The 23,073-nt window shown below is 44.9% G+C and overlaps 1 protein-coding gene across 5 annotated transcripts in view; it reads left to right on the forward strand.

Annotated features, from left to right (window-relative positions):
- Nucleotides 1-23,073, forward strand: part of Kif13b (kinesin family member 13B) — a 169,918-nt gene that overhangs the window by 135,255 nt on the left and 11,590 nt on the right. For 3 of the 5 annotated variants that reach the window (XM_031362706.1, XM_031362708.1, XM_031362707.1), the window contains 6 exons: nt 264-356; nt 3,342-3,494; nt 3,719-3,796; nt 6,275-6,328; nt 12,879-12,990; nt 14,277-14,410. In XM_031362706.1, coding sequence (XP_031218566.1) covers nt 264-356; nt 3,342-3,494; nt 3,719-3,796; nt 6,275-6,328; nt 12,879-12,990; nt 14,277-14,410 — 624 coding nt within the window. Of the gene's footprint in view, nt 1-263; nt 357-3,341; nt 3,495-3,718; nt 3,797-6,274; nt 6,329-12,878; nt 12,991-14,276; nt 14,411-18,326; nt 18,580-22,351; nt 22,958-23,073 lie in introns of those variants that run through there. The other 2 variants (XM_031362709.1, XM_031362710.1) reach the window with 2 other exon arrangements.

Raw genomic sequence — 23,073 nt, forward strand, 5'->3', positions numbered from 1 at the left:
TATAGTGTAGCTGTCTTCAGATACACCAGAAGAGGGTATCAGACCCCATTGCAGATGGTTGTGAGCCACCATGTGGTTGCTGGGAATTGAACTCAGAACCTCTGGAAGAACAGTCAGTGCTCTTAACCACTGAACCATGTCTCCTGCCCCCAGAAGCCTCCTCTTATATTAGCTCCGAGTGAACAGCACCCTTTGTTGGTCTTAGTTACAGTGAACAGAACTAGCAAGTTTGGAAATATGGTCTATATTTTATTTTTCTCTAGGGCTTTGCTCAAAGTCTCCTGAAAAAGATGTCTCATCGGAGCTCTATTCCTGGCTGTGGAGTGACCTTTGAAATCGTCTCCAATATTCCAGAGGTAAAGTATTCTGGGAAATTTGAACTGGAAATAAGCATGTAAAGAGCTAACTCTTCAAAACAACCACCCACCCAAGAAACATGTAGTCAGTGAAGCAGGCTGGGGGGATGGCTCAGCAGGCAACGGGCTTGCTACTAAGCCTTATGATCTGAGTTTGTTCCATCCCTGGAATCTACATGGTTAAAGGAAAGAACCCACTTCTTCAAGTTGTCTTCTGACTTTCACACAAGTGTATTGGCACTTGTTCTACTCCTTACTACAAACAAACAAACAAAAAAAAACCTAAAAAAATGAACCATCTACTTAGAAAAATGTATATAATTTTTATGAGTCCTTAACCCTAAACTTCTAGTATTTGTGGCCTTAAAAGTTGAAATTTTAGTGTTTTGTTTAAAGAACTCTCTTGTTTTAAAAAGGTACACGAGAGAGAGGTGAGGAGAGGGAAAAGTACCATGGTATGCCACAGAGGGCAGCTTTTTGGGGAATTGGCTCTCTCCTTTTGGAATCTTCCTCTGTCACTGGCCATTGAGCTTCCAGCAGGTTCTCCTGTGTCTGCTCCCATTTTTGCCTTATGAGTCCAGGACTCACAGATGTGTGTTTCTGCATCCAGCTTCCTACAAGGGTTTCAGGGATCAAAGTCAAGCACCAGGCTTGGACTGCAGGTGCTGCTACCAACTGAGCCATATTTCTAGCCAAGAACTCCATTTTGAAAAGCAATTCAAGAGCTTCTTATTTTGAAACACAATAGGCAATAGCAATAATGATGTTAGTCACAGAGAACAGAAATAGTCCAGTGTAGAGATGTCTGATGTAGAACCAGACTGAAGTCCAGTCTCTGTCTCTTGCTAGCAAGTGAAGCTGCATACTTTATTCTAAACCAGAGAATGATGTTTTCTGCAGAGAGGGCACACAGAGACTAGAGACTTGGGGCCTCCTCACAGGCTGTCAGTGCTGCTTCTCAGTCTTCATTCCAGGTGGTAGAATTTGTGGATTCATTCTGTTGAGTGATTGGATAGTAGGTAGACAATAACTTTTTTTTTTTTTTTGAAACAGGGTTTCTCTGTGTACTCTTGGCTGTCCTGGAACTTAACTCTGTAGACCAGGCTGGCCTTCAACTCATAGAGGTCCAATTGCCTCTTCTTCCTAAGTGCTGGGATTAAAGGCGTGTGCCACCATTGCCCAGGCAATACCTGCTTTAACAGTCTGTAAAGGAAGCAAGTAGTTGATGGCACCTAGGCTTTGTTTTTAGATTTTGTACTGTTTCATGGAGTCCACCAAAGATGACCACTCTGACAGTTTACAGCCAAAGTCCTTATTCCAGCTGGCTAGGACATACCCAGGTACTCAGGAACCTAGGTGCAACCCAGAGTGTTTGGAGGGTTTTTAAAGCCAAAACCATGTGTTGGCATCTTGCTTTGAAACTTCAGGCGTACTTTGCAGAAGAAAGCAGTTTTACAAAAGTTAGGTGGTTAATTGTGGGGGGTTCCTGCACAAACAGGGTAAGATAAGTTACCTAGGACATCCTGACCTTAGGCTACTAGAATAGAATTGAGTAATTTTCTGTGGGATTCTGCCTCAAGGAGATCCAATTCTAGTTAAACTTGAAATGACCTCAGCAAGAATACAAGATGGAGGAACCTTTGCATTGTCTTGCCCTATTACATTATGTTGCAAAACTCTTCTATCCAAAAGTGCCCAATGGTAACTTCTTTCCTGGGTATTTAAAGTTGGTCTTACATATTAAACATTAACTATTTAAGTATTTAATTTGAATTGAAGCCTCTTCAACATTTGAGAATTAGGCTGCTGCTAGGTTTGAGTTATGTGTCTATAATTCTAGAACTGGAAGGCTCAGGTAGGCGGATCATGAGTCTGGGTTATTTAGTGAGACCCTATCATAGACAGCAAGCTCCCTGCCCAACCTCAAAGCCAAGGACTGAGTGTAACTGTGATAGCACCCTTGTATGGCCTGTGCAGGGCCCTACATCATTCTCAGCAGTCACCAGTCAGCAAGGAAGCTGTTTGCAGCAGTGACTAATTATGAGATCTTGAACTAGAAAGGATTACTCTGTGCTTCACTCATTGTTCTTTCTAAGAGTTAAAAGGGAAGGACTGTAGGGAAATCAGCTTAAGACTAACGAGCACCCTTGTTTGACTGGATGGCTGGTAATTAGCTAAGCTTCCAGAGTTAGCAAACATTGTTTCTTCATACCCTCCTGGCCCATAAGAGAATGGGCAGCTCAGTCAGTAGAACAGGGTGGGGATTTGCCTCTGTTCTCCAGAGCCTTTGGCCACTGCTGCTGCCCAGGGAGGACTCAGGCAGTGTTCGAAGCTCAGCCATCTGAGCGTCAGGCTGCCTGACAGCAGCTAGGCCTTGCCTGCTTCCTCTCCCTTCTCCAGGCTGCATCAGCATCTTACTTGGATTTTGGGGGTGTTAGGTCTCCACGTTGTCTAGTGGTTGACCCAGCCCATATGAGGGCTGACACCCCAGTGGGTGGCACCATCTTGCAGAACTGTTGGCCTGTAGGTGGATTTCCAGATCACCTGCAGAGTCCTTTCCAGGTGCTAATTGTTAGTAAATGTTTGTGAAGTAGGTACAACTAGGCTGAATGTTTGTGAAAGCTGCTGGTTAGCCAGCCTTCCAGGTTAAGCAGGTACCTAATGATGGGTCATGATTTCTGTGCATTTTGAGTTCTAAAAGCTGATGTTAAAATGGAACTTGGGGTTCCATTGAAATTTGTCAATGCAGAGTCCTGCATTGTGTGTATGGGTGTGACTGTGCATGTATCAATGTGTGAAACATGTACATGTGTGAGCATGTGTGCTTATGTGGTGTATCTGTAATGATGTCTTCAGTGTAGATTTAACATGCATCCTTCAGTTCAGGATGAATGTGTGTGTGTGTGTGTGCCTGTGTGTAAAGTATCTGTAACGCTTTCTCTCTTTCATCCTTTTTTTTAAAAACTGCATCATTTTGTTCTTCAGGATGCCCAGGGAGTGGAGGAGCGAGAGGCACTGGCAAGGATGGCAGCTAATGTGGAAAACCCAACTTCTGCTGACTCTGAAGCCTATATTGAGAAGTACTTGAGGAGTGTGCTGGCCGTGGAAAACCTCCTGACTTTAGATCGCCTGCGTCAGGTATGTGGTTAACAGTGCTATGGTGGAGTCCCATCTGGCCTCTATACTTGACTTTCTGAAGTCTGGTTTGAAGAGCTTATTCTCAAAAACTCCACTGAGTGCAATGGAGTCATTCTGTTTTGTCAAGTCATTGCTGGTATAAAGAATGTGGAAAACCTTGAACCATGTGTGTTAGAGTGCAGCTCTCACATGGACCTCTCCTTGGTGTGTTTCCCTATTCCCAGGAAGTGGCTGTGAAGGAGCAGCTGACAGGGAAGGGGAAACTGAACCGGCGGAGTATCAGCTCTCCCAGCATGAACAGAGTGAGTCTCTCCTGCTGCTGCTGTAGAAGGGTGTCTGCCTCCTCTTTTCTCACTTCTTGTCAGGATGCCTTTCTGCCTCCTCTTTTCACATCTGTGCCTGCTATTAGACCCAGAATGCTAGCTTGAGTGTCACAGGCACACATTGTTCATTTGTTGTCACCACCTGCCCAGCACAGGTTGGGAGGTCACAAATGTGTGTGGAGCTTAAACCCCAGCTTTGCTGCCCAGAGCCAGGAAATCATTTTCTGGAATTATTTTTAAATTAGGAAGCTTGGTATATGTTTGCAGACCAATCACTTGAGGGCCATTTAGGGTAGTATAAATGAGTAAAACAGGTTACATGTATTTTATATAACTATGGCTAAGATGTGTTGATTAAAAATATGTATAGTTTATATGCATATTGAACATGGAGATAATTATTGACAAAAATATGCCAGCAGCTCTTTATCTGCTGCTTATTTCTGGAAAGATGTGGGTATGAAGAGTAGGTGGGCTTTTGTCCTTAGCCGCTCAGCTCTGTAGGAAAGAACCTGTAAGCGTGAGTGACAGGCAGGATAGGTTTCCCACTGGAGAACCTGTGGGTGCAGAGAAGCGGGAGGCAATGTCTGCCCAGTGCATACCTGAAGAGCAGGGCCACTCTCAGGCATGTAGAAATGCCGCTAGTTCCTGGTCCCTTCAGAAAGTTATTAACGTACTGCCAAATGCAGAGATTTGGTATCTGGCATACTATAATCTGCCTAAGGCCACCTTTGACAGGTCAGGTCCACTGAGAAGGGGCATGCAGTTTGTGATTAATCACTAAACAGACTTTACTGTAAGGGAGTGAAACTTAATTCTCTGGGGCCAGGGAAAAATATCACACATACAGACACACATACACACACATTAACACACACACACACTCACACACTCTCTTATTTGGTAGATAAAGCAAAGCAACTCCCGTAGCTTATATCTCCCAGCAGAATCTCTCAAGCAGTGCAAAAACTACAATGTGGTTATATTCTATCTTTCTTTAAGTGAATGATTATAATGAGTAAAAAAACCTGCATGTTCCCTAATGCTTTTACATGATTAAATGTTTCATGTAATACAGATAAAAGACGACTTATTCCCAAGAACCCACATACAGTCATATCTAAGCAACTTGTTATAGACTAACAAAATGTAAGCAAACAAGATATTTCTTTCTCGGCCACTTTCTCTTACTGGCAGGCTGCAGTTTGGAGTTATAGAGAAGGGATCAATTGTTTTATTATTTATCTTAAAGCAATCTTATAAAAAATTTTAAAAGAATCACAAATCTAAACTTTTATGTAAAAAACAATCATTGCTACTTTAAATTATCAGCATGCACACCTACCAACTAACAAGTTTTTATCAAATCAGATCAGGAAGCCGAGGGCAAAAATGGGTACAAGAAAATAATCATCGCCTTGACCACCAGCCCAGCCTTGGCAGGAAAGGCGTGGCAGCTAGTATCAGCTGGGCAGCTATTGTTCTTGTTCTCTGACCTCAAAAAGCCCCTGGCTCAACTATTGAGGGTGTGACGTTCTGAACTTTAAATTGTCCCCCAAGATTTTCTGCATCAAAGCCACTAGTGAACACATCTTAACCTAACTTTTCTAACAGTCTACATTTCCAAATTCTTTCTAGAGGTGATGGACATCACTAACAATCTCCATCCTCTAAGTTCCTTCTGGGGGTGGTGGTTGAATCACTAATCTGCTGCAGCAGCAATGCTGGAAAAAGATCAATCACTATTATTGTAAGGGCCAGTGACACTGCCCAGGAGGGGCTGGAAACCTCTTAGAGTTTTCATACAACTCACTGATTAGGAGGAGTGCTATGACTCGGGGTGGAGGGCAACAAGCAGAGCAAAACTCTGCAACAGCATGAAGTCCTCAGGACACATAGTGCTTAGAGCTCTGCCTCTCTGCAGCACACCCATTGTGGTTATACTGACTGGTGGGCAGCATTCCATGAGTTCTAAAGCTGTTTGCTGTTCCTCTCACAGGAGCCTCAACAGTAATCTAAATAGTTTATTCTTAGACAAAAGGCTCAGGCCATGGCAAGGTCCAGTGACATTAAAGGGATGAAATGTTTTCAGGCCCAGTGAGGTGTCACCCTAGTGTATAGTGGACACTAAAGCCTAGGTAAACCACCCATGGGACGTTACTGGTAACTGCTCAGTGGTTTTCACATACCAGAGACACACTGGTCTGCAGTATTGGCCTTGCTTGGTTGGTTGGTTGGTTGGTTGGTTGGTTGGTTGGTTGGTTGGTTATGATTCTGTCTCACTGTGTCTTTCCAACTGGGAAGTAGGATAACTTCAGACTCACTGTGATTCTCCTGCTTTTGCCTCCCAAATACTGAGATTACAGACACTCAGGCCCTTCTTGATTTGATTTTCAGAGCAGACTCTTTCTAGATGCTGTCATGCTTTTACATGAATCCTCTTTTATCTCTTCCCAGTTGTCAGGAAGCCGACAGGAGCTTAGCCCATCCCACAGTCTAGGCAGCAACAAGGTGAGTTAACACTTAGCTCCTTGCCTCGTTCATCTTCTCAAATCAAATCTCTGTACTTGCATATGTCCACGCCTTGGATTTGAAACATTTATTGGACAGGGTACCTCATTGGTTTTTCTGATCCTGATCTACCCTCTCACTAGAACTAAAAAGTTAGTTTTTGCTAAAAATTATCCTTATAATATAATATTTCATTTACTTATGAAGAAGGAATTTCAAATTGTATTTATAATAGTAAAGCTATGATATAATGATAAAATCTTACAAGAAATAAAAATATTTTAAATTATTTTTTATTAGAAAAAAAGAAAACATGTAAATCTCAGTAACAGCTTTATGCAAATAGAAATGCACTGTTGTTTGCTTGAAAAGGTCAGCACTTCTTGCAGCTGCCTGATCTAGGTGTTACCCCTCACAGTTTGTTTTTGTTACTCTGAGGTGCCTGGCCAGGTGTTGGTGCTGTGCTGACAGGATGACCCTAGCTTACACTGGGAATCTGCATCATCATAGTAGCAGTGTGATGTGGGGAGTTTCCGAAGAATGACTCAGGGGTGTGTAGGGAAATAGAGATTGGCTGATTGATGATAATTGTTAAAGCCAAGTGGTGTTCATGAGACTGTTTCTATTCTTGTTAATTATTCTGTATTTGTGGTTGACATTTTCTTTATGGAAATGTAAGAAACAATGAAGATGAGGTAAAAATGTCTAAGACTCATTTTAAACTCACGCTGTTCCCATGCCTGAAAACATAACTGTACCCACATATGAAGTCACACAAGTGCACATGTGTACGCAGACAAGGTGGAGCTCAGTAAGCCAGTGGTGGATGGACATGGGCTTGGACAGATACTGTCTTCTTGAATCAGTCCAGTGGAAGGAAGGAGAGCTTTTGGGAACTTGATTGTGTGATGTTTTTTAAGTGTGATTATAGGATTTATTATGGGAAATATATATAATAGGAAAGAAAAGGCCTGACTTCATGTGTTTGGGGGAGGTGCATTTAACTGAAGTCCTCATTTCCCTGTAAGAAGTGTCTGAGATTTTTGCTTTTCTGTCTCCTCATACTTTCCTTATCGTAAAATTGAGACCATGACGTGCTTCCTCTTCAGCAGGAGAAAGGATGAAGGGACATAGATGCATTCTAGGCTGAGGCAGATGGAGTAAGAACCACACATAGGGGCATACACCTGCTCTCCACACATCCTGCAAGGGTTGCCGTGAGGTGGTGACCATGTGTGGAACCCCAAGGGTGAACCATGTGCACATAGGCAAGTGAAGAGCTGGAGTTTACATTTTGCATAGAAGCCCCCAGTGTGACCATAGGCACAGGGTGAACAGTCTTGTCCACAGCAGAGTGGGTTGAAGCCCAGGGAAGAGGGGCCTTATTTAGAATTCCTGAGTCCGTGTATGCTGAGGTCTTTGTGTGTGTGTGTGTGTGTGTGTGTGTGTGTGTGTGTGTGTGTGTGTGAGTGTTTGTCAGGCTTGGGATGGACTGTCTTAACTGAGTGGTCTAGCTGAGTCCCAGCCATCTTGTTGTAGCTGTGGTGTGTGGAATACTCCAGAGTGCTGTATGCAGCTATCAGTGTAAAGGGGTAAAGCTTATTTGGATCGGAAAGACTATGAAAGGAAAAGAGATATCCTTGGGAAAGAATAGTCAGTTACACCAAAGAGATGGATTCTGGGATCCTGTGGGCAGGAAGAGATGTATGGAGAAGGAGAGGACTAGGTGCCATTTAGGCTTTGTGACAGAATAGATTACTGAGAAGCAGGCTGAGGGAGGAGCAGGTGAGCCTGTGGGAGTGTGTGTCTATGTGTGCAGAGAGAAGGAGGCAGATAGGTCATGTTGGACCTTGAGACAGCATTTAGGATGAGGACCAATAGGGTTGCTTGGGATGGTACTGGGTAACTGCACCTTTCCAGGTCATTTCTGCTGCACATTGGGAGGGTTCAGACTGAGTCTCTAGCAGTCTATGTTTGCTGCATTGCTTGAGGTAAAGGAGCATTACATGGTCTTGTTACTGGCCTAGCAGCTTCTCTTTTCTCTTCTGGATTTCTCGGTGTTCTTGAATAACTTGGAGAAAATGGTGCTGTTGTTTCCAGCTGCTCAGATTGGCTTGTGTGATGGTTCTGTCTTGGTAACTTGATCATTTTAGTCTTTCCTATATACCTCAGAGAGCTTGGAGCTTGGTACAGTTTACAGTGTTCAGACTTTGACACCTACCCCTTTCTCCCGCCATCTCCCCACAAGTCCTGTGGCTTTAGGTACCTTGATTTTCATGGTTGTCAGTTCTACCATGGAGACATCTTTGCATCTTCCTATGAATCTGGCTGTAAGCAGCCCGTGAGTACCACCCTAGGCTGTTGCTTTTGCCCCTGGGCCAGGAGGAGACCTGCTCTGTCACAGATGCCTGTGGTAGGTCAGGCAGATGGCAGCAGACAAGAATATTAACAGACCATGTAAATGGAAAAAAAAAGACTACAAAATAGCTCCCCATTTTCCTGTGCAGGGCCTAAAGCAAAACACTGTAAAAGATTATCAGCCCATGAATGTTTTACATCATATCGTCTCACTAGTGAGAAAAAAATCATATTTCCCTCAGAATCAAGGAACAAGATTCAACCCTGTAGCCTGTTAAGGACATTGCCTGTATCATTTTGAATGTATAAAATGGGTTATGAACATTTATAGGAGAGTTCTTAAGATGGACAGTGTTTAAAAGGTCAGAGGACCTGTCAAACCCTTAACCATAACTGTACTTACAGTGACTTGGCACAGGTACTTGGGTATTACAGGATCATCCTGACAGTGGTGGAGGAAACCAACCTCACACCTGTGCTGTGGTTAAGTACCTCACACATGCACGCACACAGGTACTTGGGCAGAAATGCTCCGTCAAATATTTAATGTTCAGGGAGTTAGTCCTACAAATTTCAACCCAGATTTGGTGATGCTAAAAGAGCTAGGAAATGTATTTTGAAGTCATCAAAAATTATCCTCATGTTAGTTATGTCTGTCTTATAGGCATTCATGGGGTCAGCTCTAGTTTTCTCAAAATCCGTTTGCTGCTCTCAGCTCTTTGCTACAGATAACACTGTAGGTTATGCTGTAGATGAGCGCTGTAGGCTAGAGTGTGAAGTATTTTATCCCAGACACCACAGGCTAGCCAGAGCACTATGGTTTGTCATAGAAGAGTCCACGAGCCAGCTCCAGTCTCCCTTCTCCTGTTGTGCTCTCTTGTCATGAGAATAGATCTCATCCTCGGGAGGGAGTAAGTGGCATTAAGAGGATGTCAAGAAGGCAAGAGGGGAAGAGGTTGATTGAACTGGGGTTGATAGCCGAATGAGTGTGTGTCTGGGTGTGCACACGCACGCTCACACACAAACTTGTTTATTGAGTATTTCTAATTTAATCTTTCTGTGTTAAAATCAGAATTGCTTCACCAAAATTGAGTTGGTAAAGTAATTAATTAAAGAGCTTGATTATTGCCATCACCTTAGACACTAAAGGAAATCCTCAAAAAAAGTCTTCCAATTAAAAATATAAGATGTGACCATACTGAAGTGGTGTTTTGCTTACAGTTATGGAATGCTTTGCCTCTGTTTTAGAGACATTTTTAATAGATGAAATGAAAACAGATTCTTTTAAAAGAGGAAATGAAAACAGACCGTCTACTTACGGGTATCCCATGCAGAATTAATTTCACCTTGTTGCTAGCCTTGACACTGCAAAGCTGGTGATGTATCAAGCTTCTGTATGTGATGCTTCTGTAATGCAAGGACAGCTGTCAACAAGTCTGTTGTCATACCTACAGCCACTTTAGAGGTGGCATTTGTATTAAGTTAGTAAAGCTGTGCTGTTGTCCTCTGAAGTGGCTTTGTTATGTGATGCTTTTTGAGGGCCTCATGCATGCCAGGGAAGGGCTCTACCACCGAGGTATATTCCCAGCCCTCCTCAGAAGCTCTTGACAAAGTTCAAGTCAGCTGGTGTTTTGAGCAGGGTGGCGCTAACACAGCTTCCTGGAACTGCCGTCAGCTCAGCTTTGGTTCAGAGATGCCAAGCATGAGTCACTCTTCAGCTGCATCAGAGCTGCCTATGGGCTGGAAATGACACAGACACATCTTTTTATTTACTTTTTTGTCACTTTTCCTGATCAAATTCAAAGTCTTTTACAGAAAGCCAAAAAATTATATTTGGTGGAAGAGCTGGGGCTGATGGGAGGACGGCTGGTAGACAAGGACCTTCAGGCACCTCCTAGACTTGCTGGATTGCCTGTGCCTCTGAGTCTGGGGCCCCTCCTAAAATCTTGAAAGGTTTTGTTTTGTTTTGTTTTTTGGGGTTCTGCCTCTTAGAACAACTAGTTTCTGTGTGTGGATCCAAATGAAGCCAGAGTCTTTCCCCAGTATCTTCATGGCTGATTCTGAAGTTCAGCAGGGAAGCAGGCATTAGGAGTAGACAATCCTTGGGAGGTGCCAGGTGCACATGACTATGGCAGAAGGAAGGAGGTGTCATGCCTTTTCTCCTTCAGGTCTGAGTTGTCTGAGAGAGCTCAGAAAACTCCAGAGCAAAAGTCTCAAAGTCCCCTCTACCTACAGTCCCAAGTTCCCCCTCTCTGAAGTACATTTAACTGGAGGCTGCTTTGTTTCGGCTTTGGTTCTGTTCTCTTCCCCAGCATTTCAGTAAAGGGAGAAACTAGCATAGCCAGGCAGGCCCAGTTTATTGCAAAGTCAGCACTTGTCCTGTCCAGCCCAGGGACTGGGGGGCAGGGAGTAGGGGCAAACAACCATGGGCAGTCCTGCCCTGGATGCTCCATTCATCTCTGGTGAGTTGTGCAGGAGGAGAACCACATGCTGGGAGGTTTCTGTACATCTCTAGGGGCTGGCAGAGAAGCGGGGTGCACCTTGCTCCTCCTCAGATCTGTCCCTAGGAAGCAGAGCCAGATCTGCCAGGGTACTCAGATCCTGACTCTGGTCAGTGAGGCTGGGAACAAGTGACTGTGAGGTCCCTGTCTGCCCTGACTACAGGGACCTGTGTTGGGTGTTGGGTGCTATGATGGTCTGTCTCTTTATCTGCCATTAACTCACAGGCCTGCAGTATGCTTAGGCTGTGTCTGGGTGTTGTCTGGACCTGTCATTTATTTATACTCAGAGTCTTGGGGTGTGAGGCAGGAAGAGCCATTGCTCTTGTAACCTCTATGGGACATTGTGCACTAGGTGCCAGGGGAGCCCTGATTGTGCCCCAGGGGAGCCCTGATTGTGCCCCAGGGAAGGGACACCTACCTCCTTCAGTTGTTATTGGACAGCTCTGTGTCACACAGCTTGGATGCTAAGTGCAACACAGCTGCTCAGCTTCCTAAGATATACAATGTGGTTGTGTCAGCTGCCAGACAAGAGAGCCTAAGATATTAGAATAAATTTACTCTATAATGAAGTAATTTGTCTTCAGAACAACCTTGTATGAACTTGACATCATGAACAGAGATCTCAACATCTCTTCCACTGAGACTCTTGAAACTCCTGACCTTAGTGTTCAGACACTGACGTGACACCCCAAGGCACCTAAAGTGGGCAGCATCCCAAGAAGGGTAATTAAGTTAGAATGCAAAAATTAACAATAAAATCGAACAGAAGACTAAAATCTGTAAGTAAGCGTGTTATCCATAGGGGTGGAGATGCCCAGATGGATCTGGGTTTCTTACCGCCCTGATCACGTACCTGGAGTCTGTTTTCTGTCTGTTTCCTAATGAGTGCTGAGAGAGAACATCAGTGTTTTTCGTTTTGTTTTGTTTTGTTTTAATGCCATCAAGTGCTGAGTGAGTTCTCTGTGGTGAACATGATCCAGATCACTTAGAGCTTATTGATTTTATGATCAGTCCTTAGGCTGCCGCTAAAAGCAGATAGATTCTTAATCCATGTAGGAAGCTGTGGGCTGTCCCCCTCAGTGTTGAGTCTTCCAGGACTCACATTTCCATCCTGCTTCCCAGCAGCCCTCAGGACATCCTAGTTAACCCTGCCTGGGTCCTTTGTCTGTAGCATGCTCAGTTAAACTAATATTAAAACTGTCACTTAACCTTAGAGAGTAAGACCTGAGTTATCACAGAATGAAAGGGAGCTTAAGATCTGTTCACAGCTTGAGGCTCAGTACCCTGGTACTTCCCAGAACTGTGGGAAGAGGAGGCCCCGCCCCATTCCTGGGCTCCAGTTGAAACATAGGAGTAAGGGTGTCATCTCCAGCCATAGGAGCCACGGCAGAATTTGAGGGCATTTATTTCTAAAGGAGCCTGTGTTGAGGAGGTGGCAGGATGCCACAGATTTGGGGATGGCTTGTTGGCAGTCACAGGTTGTAAAGTGGAGAGGAATCTGCAGTGAACATTCGTCTGTGAAGGGACACAGCCCGTAAGCACATGGCAAGCTTGAGAGGGAGTGATACTGACTCCATCCCAGAGAACAATGCTTTAGTAATGCTAGGAGGCTTTTTCTGGAGTATTATATAATTTTTTTTAAAGATATACTTCTTAGTTTAAACAAAATGACTTACTTTTGTGCTTAATAGGGCCGGTGGGAAAGTCAACAGGATATATCCCAGACACTAGTTTCCAGAGGAATAGCTTCAGGCCCTCCAGCGCCCTCTGTTTCACCCCAAAATAACCAGTCTCCTGATCCTGGTAAGTTTCTTTCATCTGCCAATCACTGCCATGAAACTTGAGTATCTTTCAGAAAAAGGTTCAATCAGGATGTCCTGCTAGGTCCATCAGAACGCCACCTTTCTTAGCTTACTGGGTGGCATTGGTTAGGAAGGGTGGTGGCTTTACCCTGTATTCCTGATAAGTTACCCTGTGACCCTTCTTAATGCTCGGCTTGTTAGTTAACACTTATTGTCTATATGTGGTCCATGATGACTTTCAGCTTTTACATCCTCACATCTGTTAAGTTTTGTATCAAGACTGTGTTGGCCTCATACAGTGCTTTGGAAAGGGGTTCTCCTATCTTTTCTGCATGGGTTTCTGTGTGATTGGTAAGATGTACTCCTTAAATACTTGACAGGATTACTTAGTGATGCTGTCTGAAGCTGGAGAAGATTTTGAACTATGACTCAGGTTTCTTTAGTGTGGAGTGATCTAGACTTTTGTGTTCCTTATCAGACTGCTTCCTAAGTCCTAGTTTCCAAAAAGTTTTTGATATCATCTAGGTTATTGTTTATTCTTGTTTTTTTTTTTAATTCATTTTATGTGTATGAGTACACTGTAGCTGTACAGATGACTGTGAGCCATCATGTGTGTGGCTGCTGGGAATTGGACTCAGGACCTCTGCCAGCCCCTCTTGCTCCGCCCCGCTCACTCCAGCGTAATTCACTGTAGCTGTCTTCAGACACACCAGAAGAGGGTGTCAGATCTCATAACAGATGGTTGTGAGCCACCATGTGTTGTTGGGATTTGAACTCAGGACCTCTGGAAGAGCATTTGGTGCTCTTACCTGCTGAGCCATTTCACCAGCCCTAACTGTTATTTTTAAGATTCATAGCAGGGTGTGAGGTGCACATCTTTCATCCCAGCCCTGCGGAGGTAAACCAGGAGGATCCCTGTGAGTTCAAGGCCAGCCTGGTGTATGTAGTGAGACCCTGTCTTGAAAACAAACCTTCAAAACACCACAAGCAAGTGAGCATGCAGAACCAAGCACACACAAAGACGGAGTTCTCCTTCCTCTAGAGCAGAAGTTAGTTCTTATGTGTTGGCAAGGAGGGAGGGTAGGTCACCCGCCAACACTGGCGGGAGCCATGCACATTAGAGCATCCTGGTTGCTTTAGCTACTGCTGTTTAAATTGGTAGATGCTGGCTGTGATAATCTTTTTCTACTAATGATCTTAGAGTTGCCTGTTTACACTGCAGGCAAGTGACTCTCAGCAAATGCAGAGCAAAAGTTATATGCTGTTGTTTTCATTTCATCCCAACAGGACTGGGAGGCTTGGCAGCCTCTTACTTGAACCCAGTGAAGTCCCTGGTGCCACAGATGCCAAAGCTGCTGAAGTCTCTCTTCCCTGTCCGGGATGACAGCAGGGGCAGACACTCATCTGCCCGCACACACCAGGTGAGGAGCCACAGGGAATGCTTCCCTGAGGTGTTGCTGTTCTGAAGTGGGAGGTAGAGAACCAGCCCAGTGAGGGCATTATTGCCAGCTTCTGACCCTGGGAAAGCCTGTCATGATGCCTCTTCCCCTCTGTTCAGACAACAGAGCTGTTTGCACATACTGACACCCCATCCTTTCTGCTCTAAAACAAAAACTGCCAAGTCTGCTACTAATGTGATTCATGGTGCTATCACTTAGTACAACAATCGTCAAATTTATGAAGGTGCACTTAGTGTTGTTTGTGTTGCCAAATAGAAAATGTAATTCTATTTTTAATTCTTGATTTCACTTTTCAAACAATCTTGAATCATAATTCACTCCCGCCCCCTTGCAGTGGACAATCAGTTCTTTGACTTAAAGTAGTCACTTGTCTTCCTTCTGTTTTAAAAACTTTACCTAGCAGTGTAGCATTAGAGAAAATGTTCTAGGATTTTCCAAACAGCCAGGAAGCATCTCTTACATGGTAGTGAAAGGAACCCACTTGAAGATGCAATATGCAGTTATGCAGGCTGTGTACCTCAACAGACAATGCCCATGAGATTTATCTATACTCCTTCAGAGACACAAACCATGCAGGTGCCGATGTTGAAGTGGGTCTCGACAGCAGCTCCTCCATAGTTCAAATGTCCCAGTGTCAGGAATGTGGCTTAGTAGCCTCAGCCTAAGGGCTTGTATGAAGGCTTCTTCAGGAAAGATGGTGTTGTCATCAATAAGCTATTCTGTATGTAGAGAGAGCTTCCTGCCCAGTGTGATACCAACTTGCACATCAGCACACAGAGCAGATGGCAAAGTGAAACACAGCAATTTTGAAAATGTTTAAATTACACATAGCTAGGCAGGTCAAAGGTCATTTAACAGTTATTGAGATGTGTCTGTGAATGGAGGGTTCAGGCAGGCAAGGCTGACTTTCCCAGTGGCTCATCACTGTGCACATTATGCTGCTTTAAACTGGTCATTGTTTCATCAAGTATGATGTGAGGGTCTATCTGAATTAGCTATAAAGAAATTGCCCTTCCCCAGTCTGCCCTGGTGACCCAGAGCCCACATGGGGACAGCCACCATGGCTTCTGCCTTCTGTAAGCACCATGATGACATTACATGGAGCCTGGTGACCACTGGTTTTCAACTGCTCTTCACTGCAGGCAGTGAAACAAAGTCATGCTGAAGATGGGCAGCTTTTGTTTTTAATTCTCATCGAGCAAGTCCAAGCCCTGGCTGCACAGGAGAGTTAGTTCACTTGTGCTGAGGCCATGAGCTTTAGATAGCAAGAAGAACAGCAGCCTGTTAGAGACAGACCTGATGGGAACAGAAAAGCACTCTGTCATGTCCAGGTGACAACAAATGTATGAAAATATAAATTAACACTGGGCTTAGCGACAGTGCCTTGTGGTGTAGCTAAAACATTAACAGTGATTTGTGAAAACACCTCCCTGGGGCAGATGCCTCCATATCCTCAAGGTTGCAGTCTCTGTCCTCATCTGCATAAAACCATAAGCCTTGTATCACCAACAGCATGTCCTTGGTGGCCTGTCCTAGGCTGGTGTCCGGGTACCTTCTTGGCTCTCTCTATTCATCCATGTTTAACCATTTTCTTCCCTAGGTAGCTCACTTCATTCCATTTTTAAACCATTCATATAAAGCAGATGGAAATGAAAGCAAAGTCTACATTGTTGCTGTGACTTATAGTACCCTCCAGGAGTGAGCGTCCTCCTTTAGTCTGTGTATGCTCCCTGCCAGCTCTGTGCCAATCTAAGACATTCCACTCCCATTTTATCCCACGAACACATCAGCACATGCCATTCAGTTTCAGTATCTGCCTTCTCTTCAAGCACTGGCAGGCCACTCTGTTTCTCCTGCTTTGGTTTAGAGCCACGCTGTCATGGAGGCCACTCAGTGGAAGCACAGCTAAGTGCATCCCAGCCCTCTCTATGAGCCAAATAAAAATAGCAAACCACCCCCCACCAGATACACATGCATTTTTCCTGGAAACTTGTAGGTTTTTGTTTGTTGACCATCTCCCTCAGGAATAAAACTCCAGTAGGCAGGGCTCAGTGGGCAGGCCTCATTTGCCCTGAATCATCCCCATAAGTTGGAGATACAAGTTGTCTCACTGCCTATTTGTTTGCAGATGGAGATGTGGCCCTGTGTGGACCTCTGTCACATGTGTAGAAAGCACTGTTTGTAGGTTAGTAGTGAGACAGACACAACAGAGTGAGGTCTTGCTGTGTCAAGACATTGTGAACCTTCTCTCCTAGGTGGATGGACATGCCATTAAAACAAATTCCTGAAGCCCTGATTTTTCCCCTGGGATTCAGTTACCCAAAATGCACTGCCTCCTCTGCAGCTCCATACAACCCCTGAATCACTGCCTCAGCCTCTCTCACCTTCCCCGACTGACTGCCTGCTAAGTCTCTGTGGGATGGAAATTATAATTGCAAGTGACAGCATCAACATTAGTTTTCTTGCAGCTTGGTCACTTGAAATGTGCTCTGTGCTGCTGCCTCCTGGGTGTGTGCATCCTTGGGTGGGCTTCAACTCCAGTGGAAGACGATGGCCATCGTGCCTGGCTGCTGTGTGCTCCTCTTTCCATTTCTTCGCTCTCTTGGAAGTCTGATCGTATACCTGGTGGTTAAGATTTTGACTTTTAAAAAAATCCTTTCTTTGCGGTTTCTCTAAAAACAGGGTCATCTTTTTTTGTGGCCTTGGCATCTGACCTTTTGTGTTCTGCTCGTAAAAGCCAGGGCAAGAGCGGTCTGTGTTCTTGAAGGCCTACCCAGTCTTAGCAGTTCTGGGTTAGTCTGCCCGCCACCTGTGGCAATAGCCTTCATCTTTGTTTTGTCTTACAGGGGCAATGGGTGGGGTAGTAAGTAAGGTCCTGAGCTTGGCAATAGTGGAACTGATTTATCTCATTTAAATGATGCACCTGTACCAGAGTACCACTGCCTTTGTTTGGGATACTAATGCTGTGATGAAGCACCATGACCAAGAGCAAATTGGGGAAGTAAGGGTTATTTGGCTCATACTTCTGCTTTGTAGTCCATCATTGAAGGAAGTCAGGACAGGAACTCAAGCAGAGCAGGAACCTGGAGGCAGGAGCTGATGCCAAGGCCATGGCCTGGTAGGTACTGTTTACTGGCTTGTTCCACATGGCTTGCTCAGCTTGCTTCCTTATAGAACCCAGGACCATCAGTCCAAGGATGACAGCACCCACAGGGGCTGGGCCCTCCCACATCAATCACTAAAAACATGCCCTAGACTCAGTGGTTCTCATCCTGTGAGTCGAGACCCCTGTGGGGTAGAATGACCCTTTACAGAGGTCAACTAAGACCATAGGAAAACACAGATATTTCCATTATGATTCATAACAGTAGCAACATCACAGTTCTGAGGTAGCAATGAAAATCTTATGGTTGGGGTCCCCACAACATGAGGACCTATATTAAAGGGCCATGGCATCAGTGAGGTTGAGAACCACTGCACTGTAGGCTTGCCTACAGAGAGGTTTCTGGAGGCACAGTGAGGTTGAGCGCCACTGCACTGTAGGCTTGCCTACAGAGAGGTTGATGGAGGCATTTTCTCAGTTGAAGCTCTCCTCTCTGATGACTCTAGCATGTGTCAAGTTGACTTAAAGCTATCCAGCACGACAGTGAGTAGGATTAGTGCACAGTTCCACCCGGCATGGCTGCTGGATTTTTTGTCTTGTGTCCAGCCTTGTCAGTGTAGTCTCTCTCTTTAATATTGTATTAACTACAAAAATACACAAAAACTCTCAAATGGGGAACTTCAGGGCTCACTTCTAAATATTTGTTTCAAAATCCTTTTTAAGTTGTTTGCTTTTTAAAACTTATATTTTTGTTATCATCTGCATTCTTTTTAGTTATAGGGTATCAGCATTTGAGTCACAAGTACAATGTTGGCTGTATAAGACAGAGCCCTGACAACCTAAAGAAGCCACTCTTCAGCCATCAAGCATCTGGCCAGCATAATGCATCTTCACATTGGTGGCCACCACTCCATCTCCCCTTTTAAGGAGGACTTAGTGACATCATGGAGTTAAAGGGACTACATACCAGTCACCTGCTCTATATCACCAATCTGGCAAAAAGAACTCCATGACCACTGCTTGATGACCTTGCTTGCTGCCTAGCTCCACCATCATTCTTGTGTAGGTGTCTGATGTTGTCGACAGTAGTTTAGCTAGGCATGAGCACCCTGAGATTTTATTTGCTGCCAGTGTCTGTTTAGATGTTCCTTAAGTAAGCAACAAACTGATGTTGAGATGTTTAGACCCAAGATGAATCCTAGATAGAGCCCATCAGTGAGCATGCCTAAGAGACCTGTCCCAGCTTGGAGGGCAGGAGGCCTTGTCCAGCTGGGAGTGTTGCTGGCACTTAGGGAACAACACTACTTAGTTACTTAAGGCTTGCAATATGAAGGGAAACAAAGATCTAGATTCAAGCCTGTATACCATGTTCAGGGACACAGGCCTATTAATTAGAACCTGCTTTCGCTTCTTCAAGAGGAGAGGAATTGAACGGCTTCCTTTGTGATGATCACAGTTTAGTTTGGAGGCTTAACATTTCCTTTGAAACAGTCCTATTGCTGCAAGTTCTCTGGAGTGATCTGTGGACCAAGAGCGTTAGATCCTTCTAGACTGCCAGGAACAGCAGCCCAGGTTGGTGTTATTTCAGAGAGAAATGAAACGCTCTGTGAGGAAGGATTGAGGAGAGGGCTAGCTGGCTGTCAGTGCCCTGGTGCCAATATCTCAGGAGAAGAATGACAACGCGATTTCTCTGAAGTGTTGTCACACAGAACTGGGATTGGAGTTAGCAGAGCATAGAGACAGCCACGAGAGCACAGTGTCCACAAACTGCTGGTCTTTACAACAACCCAGACGCTGGCCATTCCTAGGTTTGCAAACAGTTTTTCCAAGATGGGATACTAACCCAGGTGAGGCCTGAGAGTGGAAGAGACCCTGAGATCCATCATTCCCCTGGCAGGGCAGATGAGTTGGGAGAGAAATGCAGGTTTATGGTGTGAGAATGAACACTGCCAAGAATCCTTTCATCAGTGGTCTTGGCATTTGCAGGCAGGAACATTCTCTTCCATCCCTATGCAGGGCAGGGCATGGGCACTGGTAGGGAGACATTTGGTCAGTGCTTCTGTGCCAAAGAGTGGCCCAGAGGCCTTTTTGGTTCGTGGCTTTGTGGTTTGAGACTGTGGCTCATGTCTTTTCTTTTGTGATGGAAGTTCCTAGTTCCTGTTTTACAAACAAGATTCTCATAACTTGTGTGTAGTTTTCTTTGTGTGAGTGTATTCAGAAAGAGTTGGGCTTCTCTTTTTCACAGAGAGCAGTTCTGGTTGTAATCAGTTTCTGTCTGAGTTCCAGAAATGCAAAGATACTGCATGGAAAGAGGTAGCAGCTGACAAAATTGCTATCTTTGACCTTCTGAGGCAAATTTAGTAATGAATCTGGAAAATAATGAACTACAATTAATGAAACCCGCACCCGTGTTCAAGTGTGTTTCTCAGACAGCACATACAGTAATTGAAAGGACTTCCTGCTCTCTAATTAGTAAGATTGAATTAATTTGTCATGATAGCTCTCTTCACGAGTCTGGAAGTCTGTGTTCCTATGAAGTAGTTGGTGTGCTTCAGAGTTTGAGATTCTAAGGTGCTGCATTGATTATTCTAGGGAATGAAAGGGTTAAAGTCAGATTGACTTCCCACCTGCACAAGTGAGCTCCCTTTTGGCCTGCTTTCCTGTTTTTGCCCCTTTGGATAGTGTGGCTGCAGGGGCTTTTGCTTCTTCTGCAAAGTAGCCTCAGGTGCAGCAGGCCACTGTCACTTAGTGCTGACCTGTTGAGGAAAGTCTGAGATGTAGGTAGTTCCTCCATCACACTTGGAGCCTTAGAGTTAGTCACAGCATGAGCTGAGCAGGCTTCCTGTGATTGACACTTGGATCCTGTGATTCGACAGAGCCACATGGAAGGCAGGGTAATCAATCGTGCCTTAACCAGGGCCTGTAATGATCAGCCCACCCCTACCCCACATGTAGTCATCTACAGAACACATATGATTGGATCACTACCTCCTTCGTATATGTACCATGTGCTGGTGACAGGGTAATCTGAGGGAGCTGTGTATGTCAGAACACTCACTTCTCCATTTGAAATAGAGCCACCAGATGGGTAAAAAGCTGGCTTCATCATGGCTGACACACTGCACCCACATCAGCCTGACACATAGAGTGTAAAGCAGAAGGCAGCTATGGGACCATGGTGGACACCAGGCACTGAGGGTTTCAACGCTACCACAGCTTCAGATACCCCTGGCGAGGCCAGAGCCTTCCCTGAGCATGCTTCTCCTCTCACTATAGGGAACAGCTCTCCTCTGATGAGCATAGCCTGGACACAGGCTCGGGCCTGATGAGCATAGCCTGGACACAGGCTCGGGCCTGATGAGCAAGCATAGCCTGGACACAGGCTCGGGCCTGATGAGCATAGCCTGGACACAGGCTTGGGCTTGGTCCTCAGTAGTGTGCGGCTGTTATCACCACTAGGCACGTTAAAGCCAGCCATTTCTAATGCCCTACATCTAGACTCTGGTTAGAATTTCCTCATATCAGGAAGGTGAGATGTGGAGTTCTGATTATTTGTAGCAAAAAATAAAACTTACAACTCTTATAAAACTAATTTCTCCTACTTGGACCTAAATAGTTGACTAGATATTTATTTAAATAAAAGCTGAGTATTAACTTGGGTACCACTTTGATCAAATTCAGGGCAGTAGGTAGATGTTAGAAAAGGTTTATAAATATAAAAAATGTAGGTGAAAATTCAGTATTGTTTAAGTTTAAGGTAATTAGTGTTTGCTTTGTCCTCTTTACAGCTTTATGCTAAAGTTTACAAGGATCCTTCTCCTCCCTCATCAGTTTGATTCTTTGTGCTGTTTGTTAAATGACTGATGGACGTGTTTATTCTTTCAGAAAACACCAAGACAGCACTTATTGATGCCCTTCTAAGAGTGGAGGGCAAGATGTTCCTTCCGAGCTCCACAGACAGAAGCACAGCTAGTGCAGGGTCCCAGCAGGCGCTGCCAAATATGTTTGTGGCATAGGGAAGGGAGTGGCAACAGACAATTATATTCCCCCTTCTTGTGGGACTTCTTAAGCCTGGGCTAATACTTTGAGGGTGAGCTGTGATCTCTGAAATGACTGGCACCATTTCCCTGAACCGCTGCCAGGCTGTGGTGGCTGAACACAGGTCTGTTGGGTCTCAGCAGTGCTCAGCAGACCATACAAAGACTCCTGAACACCACTGACTCCACCCAGCCACAGCGCTTGCCACAATACAGTGCTAGGCTGTACTCCCCAAGCTCTGGTTCTGAGCAGGCAACAGACAATTATATTCCTCCTTCTCGTGGGACTTCTTAATATTTATGGTTGTGAAATTCTTTGCAGTAGTTTTTATTAATAGTTACCAGATGTGTCATAAGGATTAATGAATTTACGATATGAAATGTTTAGAGCTCCTGAAATAGAGGCGACTGTGCAGGGAATGTGGAAAGAGCATTAAAATGCAAATGGTTGAGCTTGGAGGGTAGAGCTATTGTGTGTGAAGGAGCAGTGGCTCACAGAAGGTCCAGCTTAGTGTGTATCTGGTACATTACAGTGACGGCTTGACCCTCTTCCCCGGCCCCATGTGTGGATATACACAGTTTGTTGGGTACTCTGTCCACCTATCTCCTCTCAGTAACTTCTTCAGCCTCCAGGCATCTATTTCCCTCCTTGTTTCTGCTTCTTTCTCTTCCTATCCACGTTTAGGCCTCCAGGAACTCTCCATGGAACCACTGAAATAATGTCTCCATTGATCCCCTCATACTGGTGTCTTCCCTTTCTAGCCAGTCTCCCAAAGGAAGCATTCTTCTCACTGTCCGACACTTTTGGAACAAGCAGGAGCTGTTTGTGGATGCACAGGACTTCTACGCCCCGTCCCCCAGCTTCCACCCTGCACAGCACTGAGTCTCTTCCCTGCTGGGGCTGCTCAGGACCCCAGGTAGCTGTTTCTGGGGAGACACCAGTTCCCTGATGCCTGCCACACTGCTCTGGCTGGTCCTACACAGCCATTTGAGCTAATCCCTTCTCCTGAGTCCCCTCTGCCTTAGGACCTTCCAGTCTGGGGTCCATTTCACACTCTTCATTTTAGTTATTTGGCTTAACAAGCTCCCCACCCCAAGATCTCTACTCCCTAATGAGAGAACCCAAATGGACATTGAGACCTGCTGAGTCTGGAGAGCGGTTTCATGTTGGAACCAGGGCTTGGTCTGTTTGTGCCCTCAGTTAATTTTTGCAGTTGTTTTGTTAGGGAGCCACTGAGTCATGTTAGGGAGTTGCTGAGTCACGAGGAAGAGTGTGAGCATGCTTCCCTGCTCAGTATCATGTCAGCAATAGTGGCTACCATTCCCTCCTGCTAGGGTCCTACATTTCCCTTCCTCCCTCCCTTCCTCCCTCCCTCCCTTCTTCCTTTCTTTCTCTCTCTCTCTTTCTTTCTTAAAAAAGATTTATTTCTTTATTTTTATGTATATGAGTATACCAGAAGTGGGGCATCGGATCTCATTACAGA

Source organism: Mastomys coucha, unplaced genomic scaffold, assembly GCF_008632895.1.
Source record: "Mastomys coucha isolate ucsf_1 unplaced genomic scaffold, UCSF_Mcou_1 pScaffold9, whole genome shotgun sequence".
In the NCBI taxonomy this organism is placed as follows: Eukaryota; Metazoa; Chordata; class Mammalia; order Rodentia; family Muridae; genus Mastomys; species Mastomys coucha.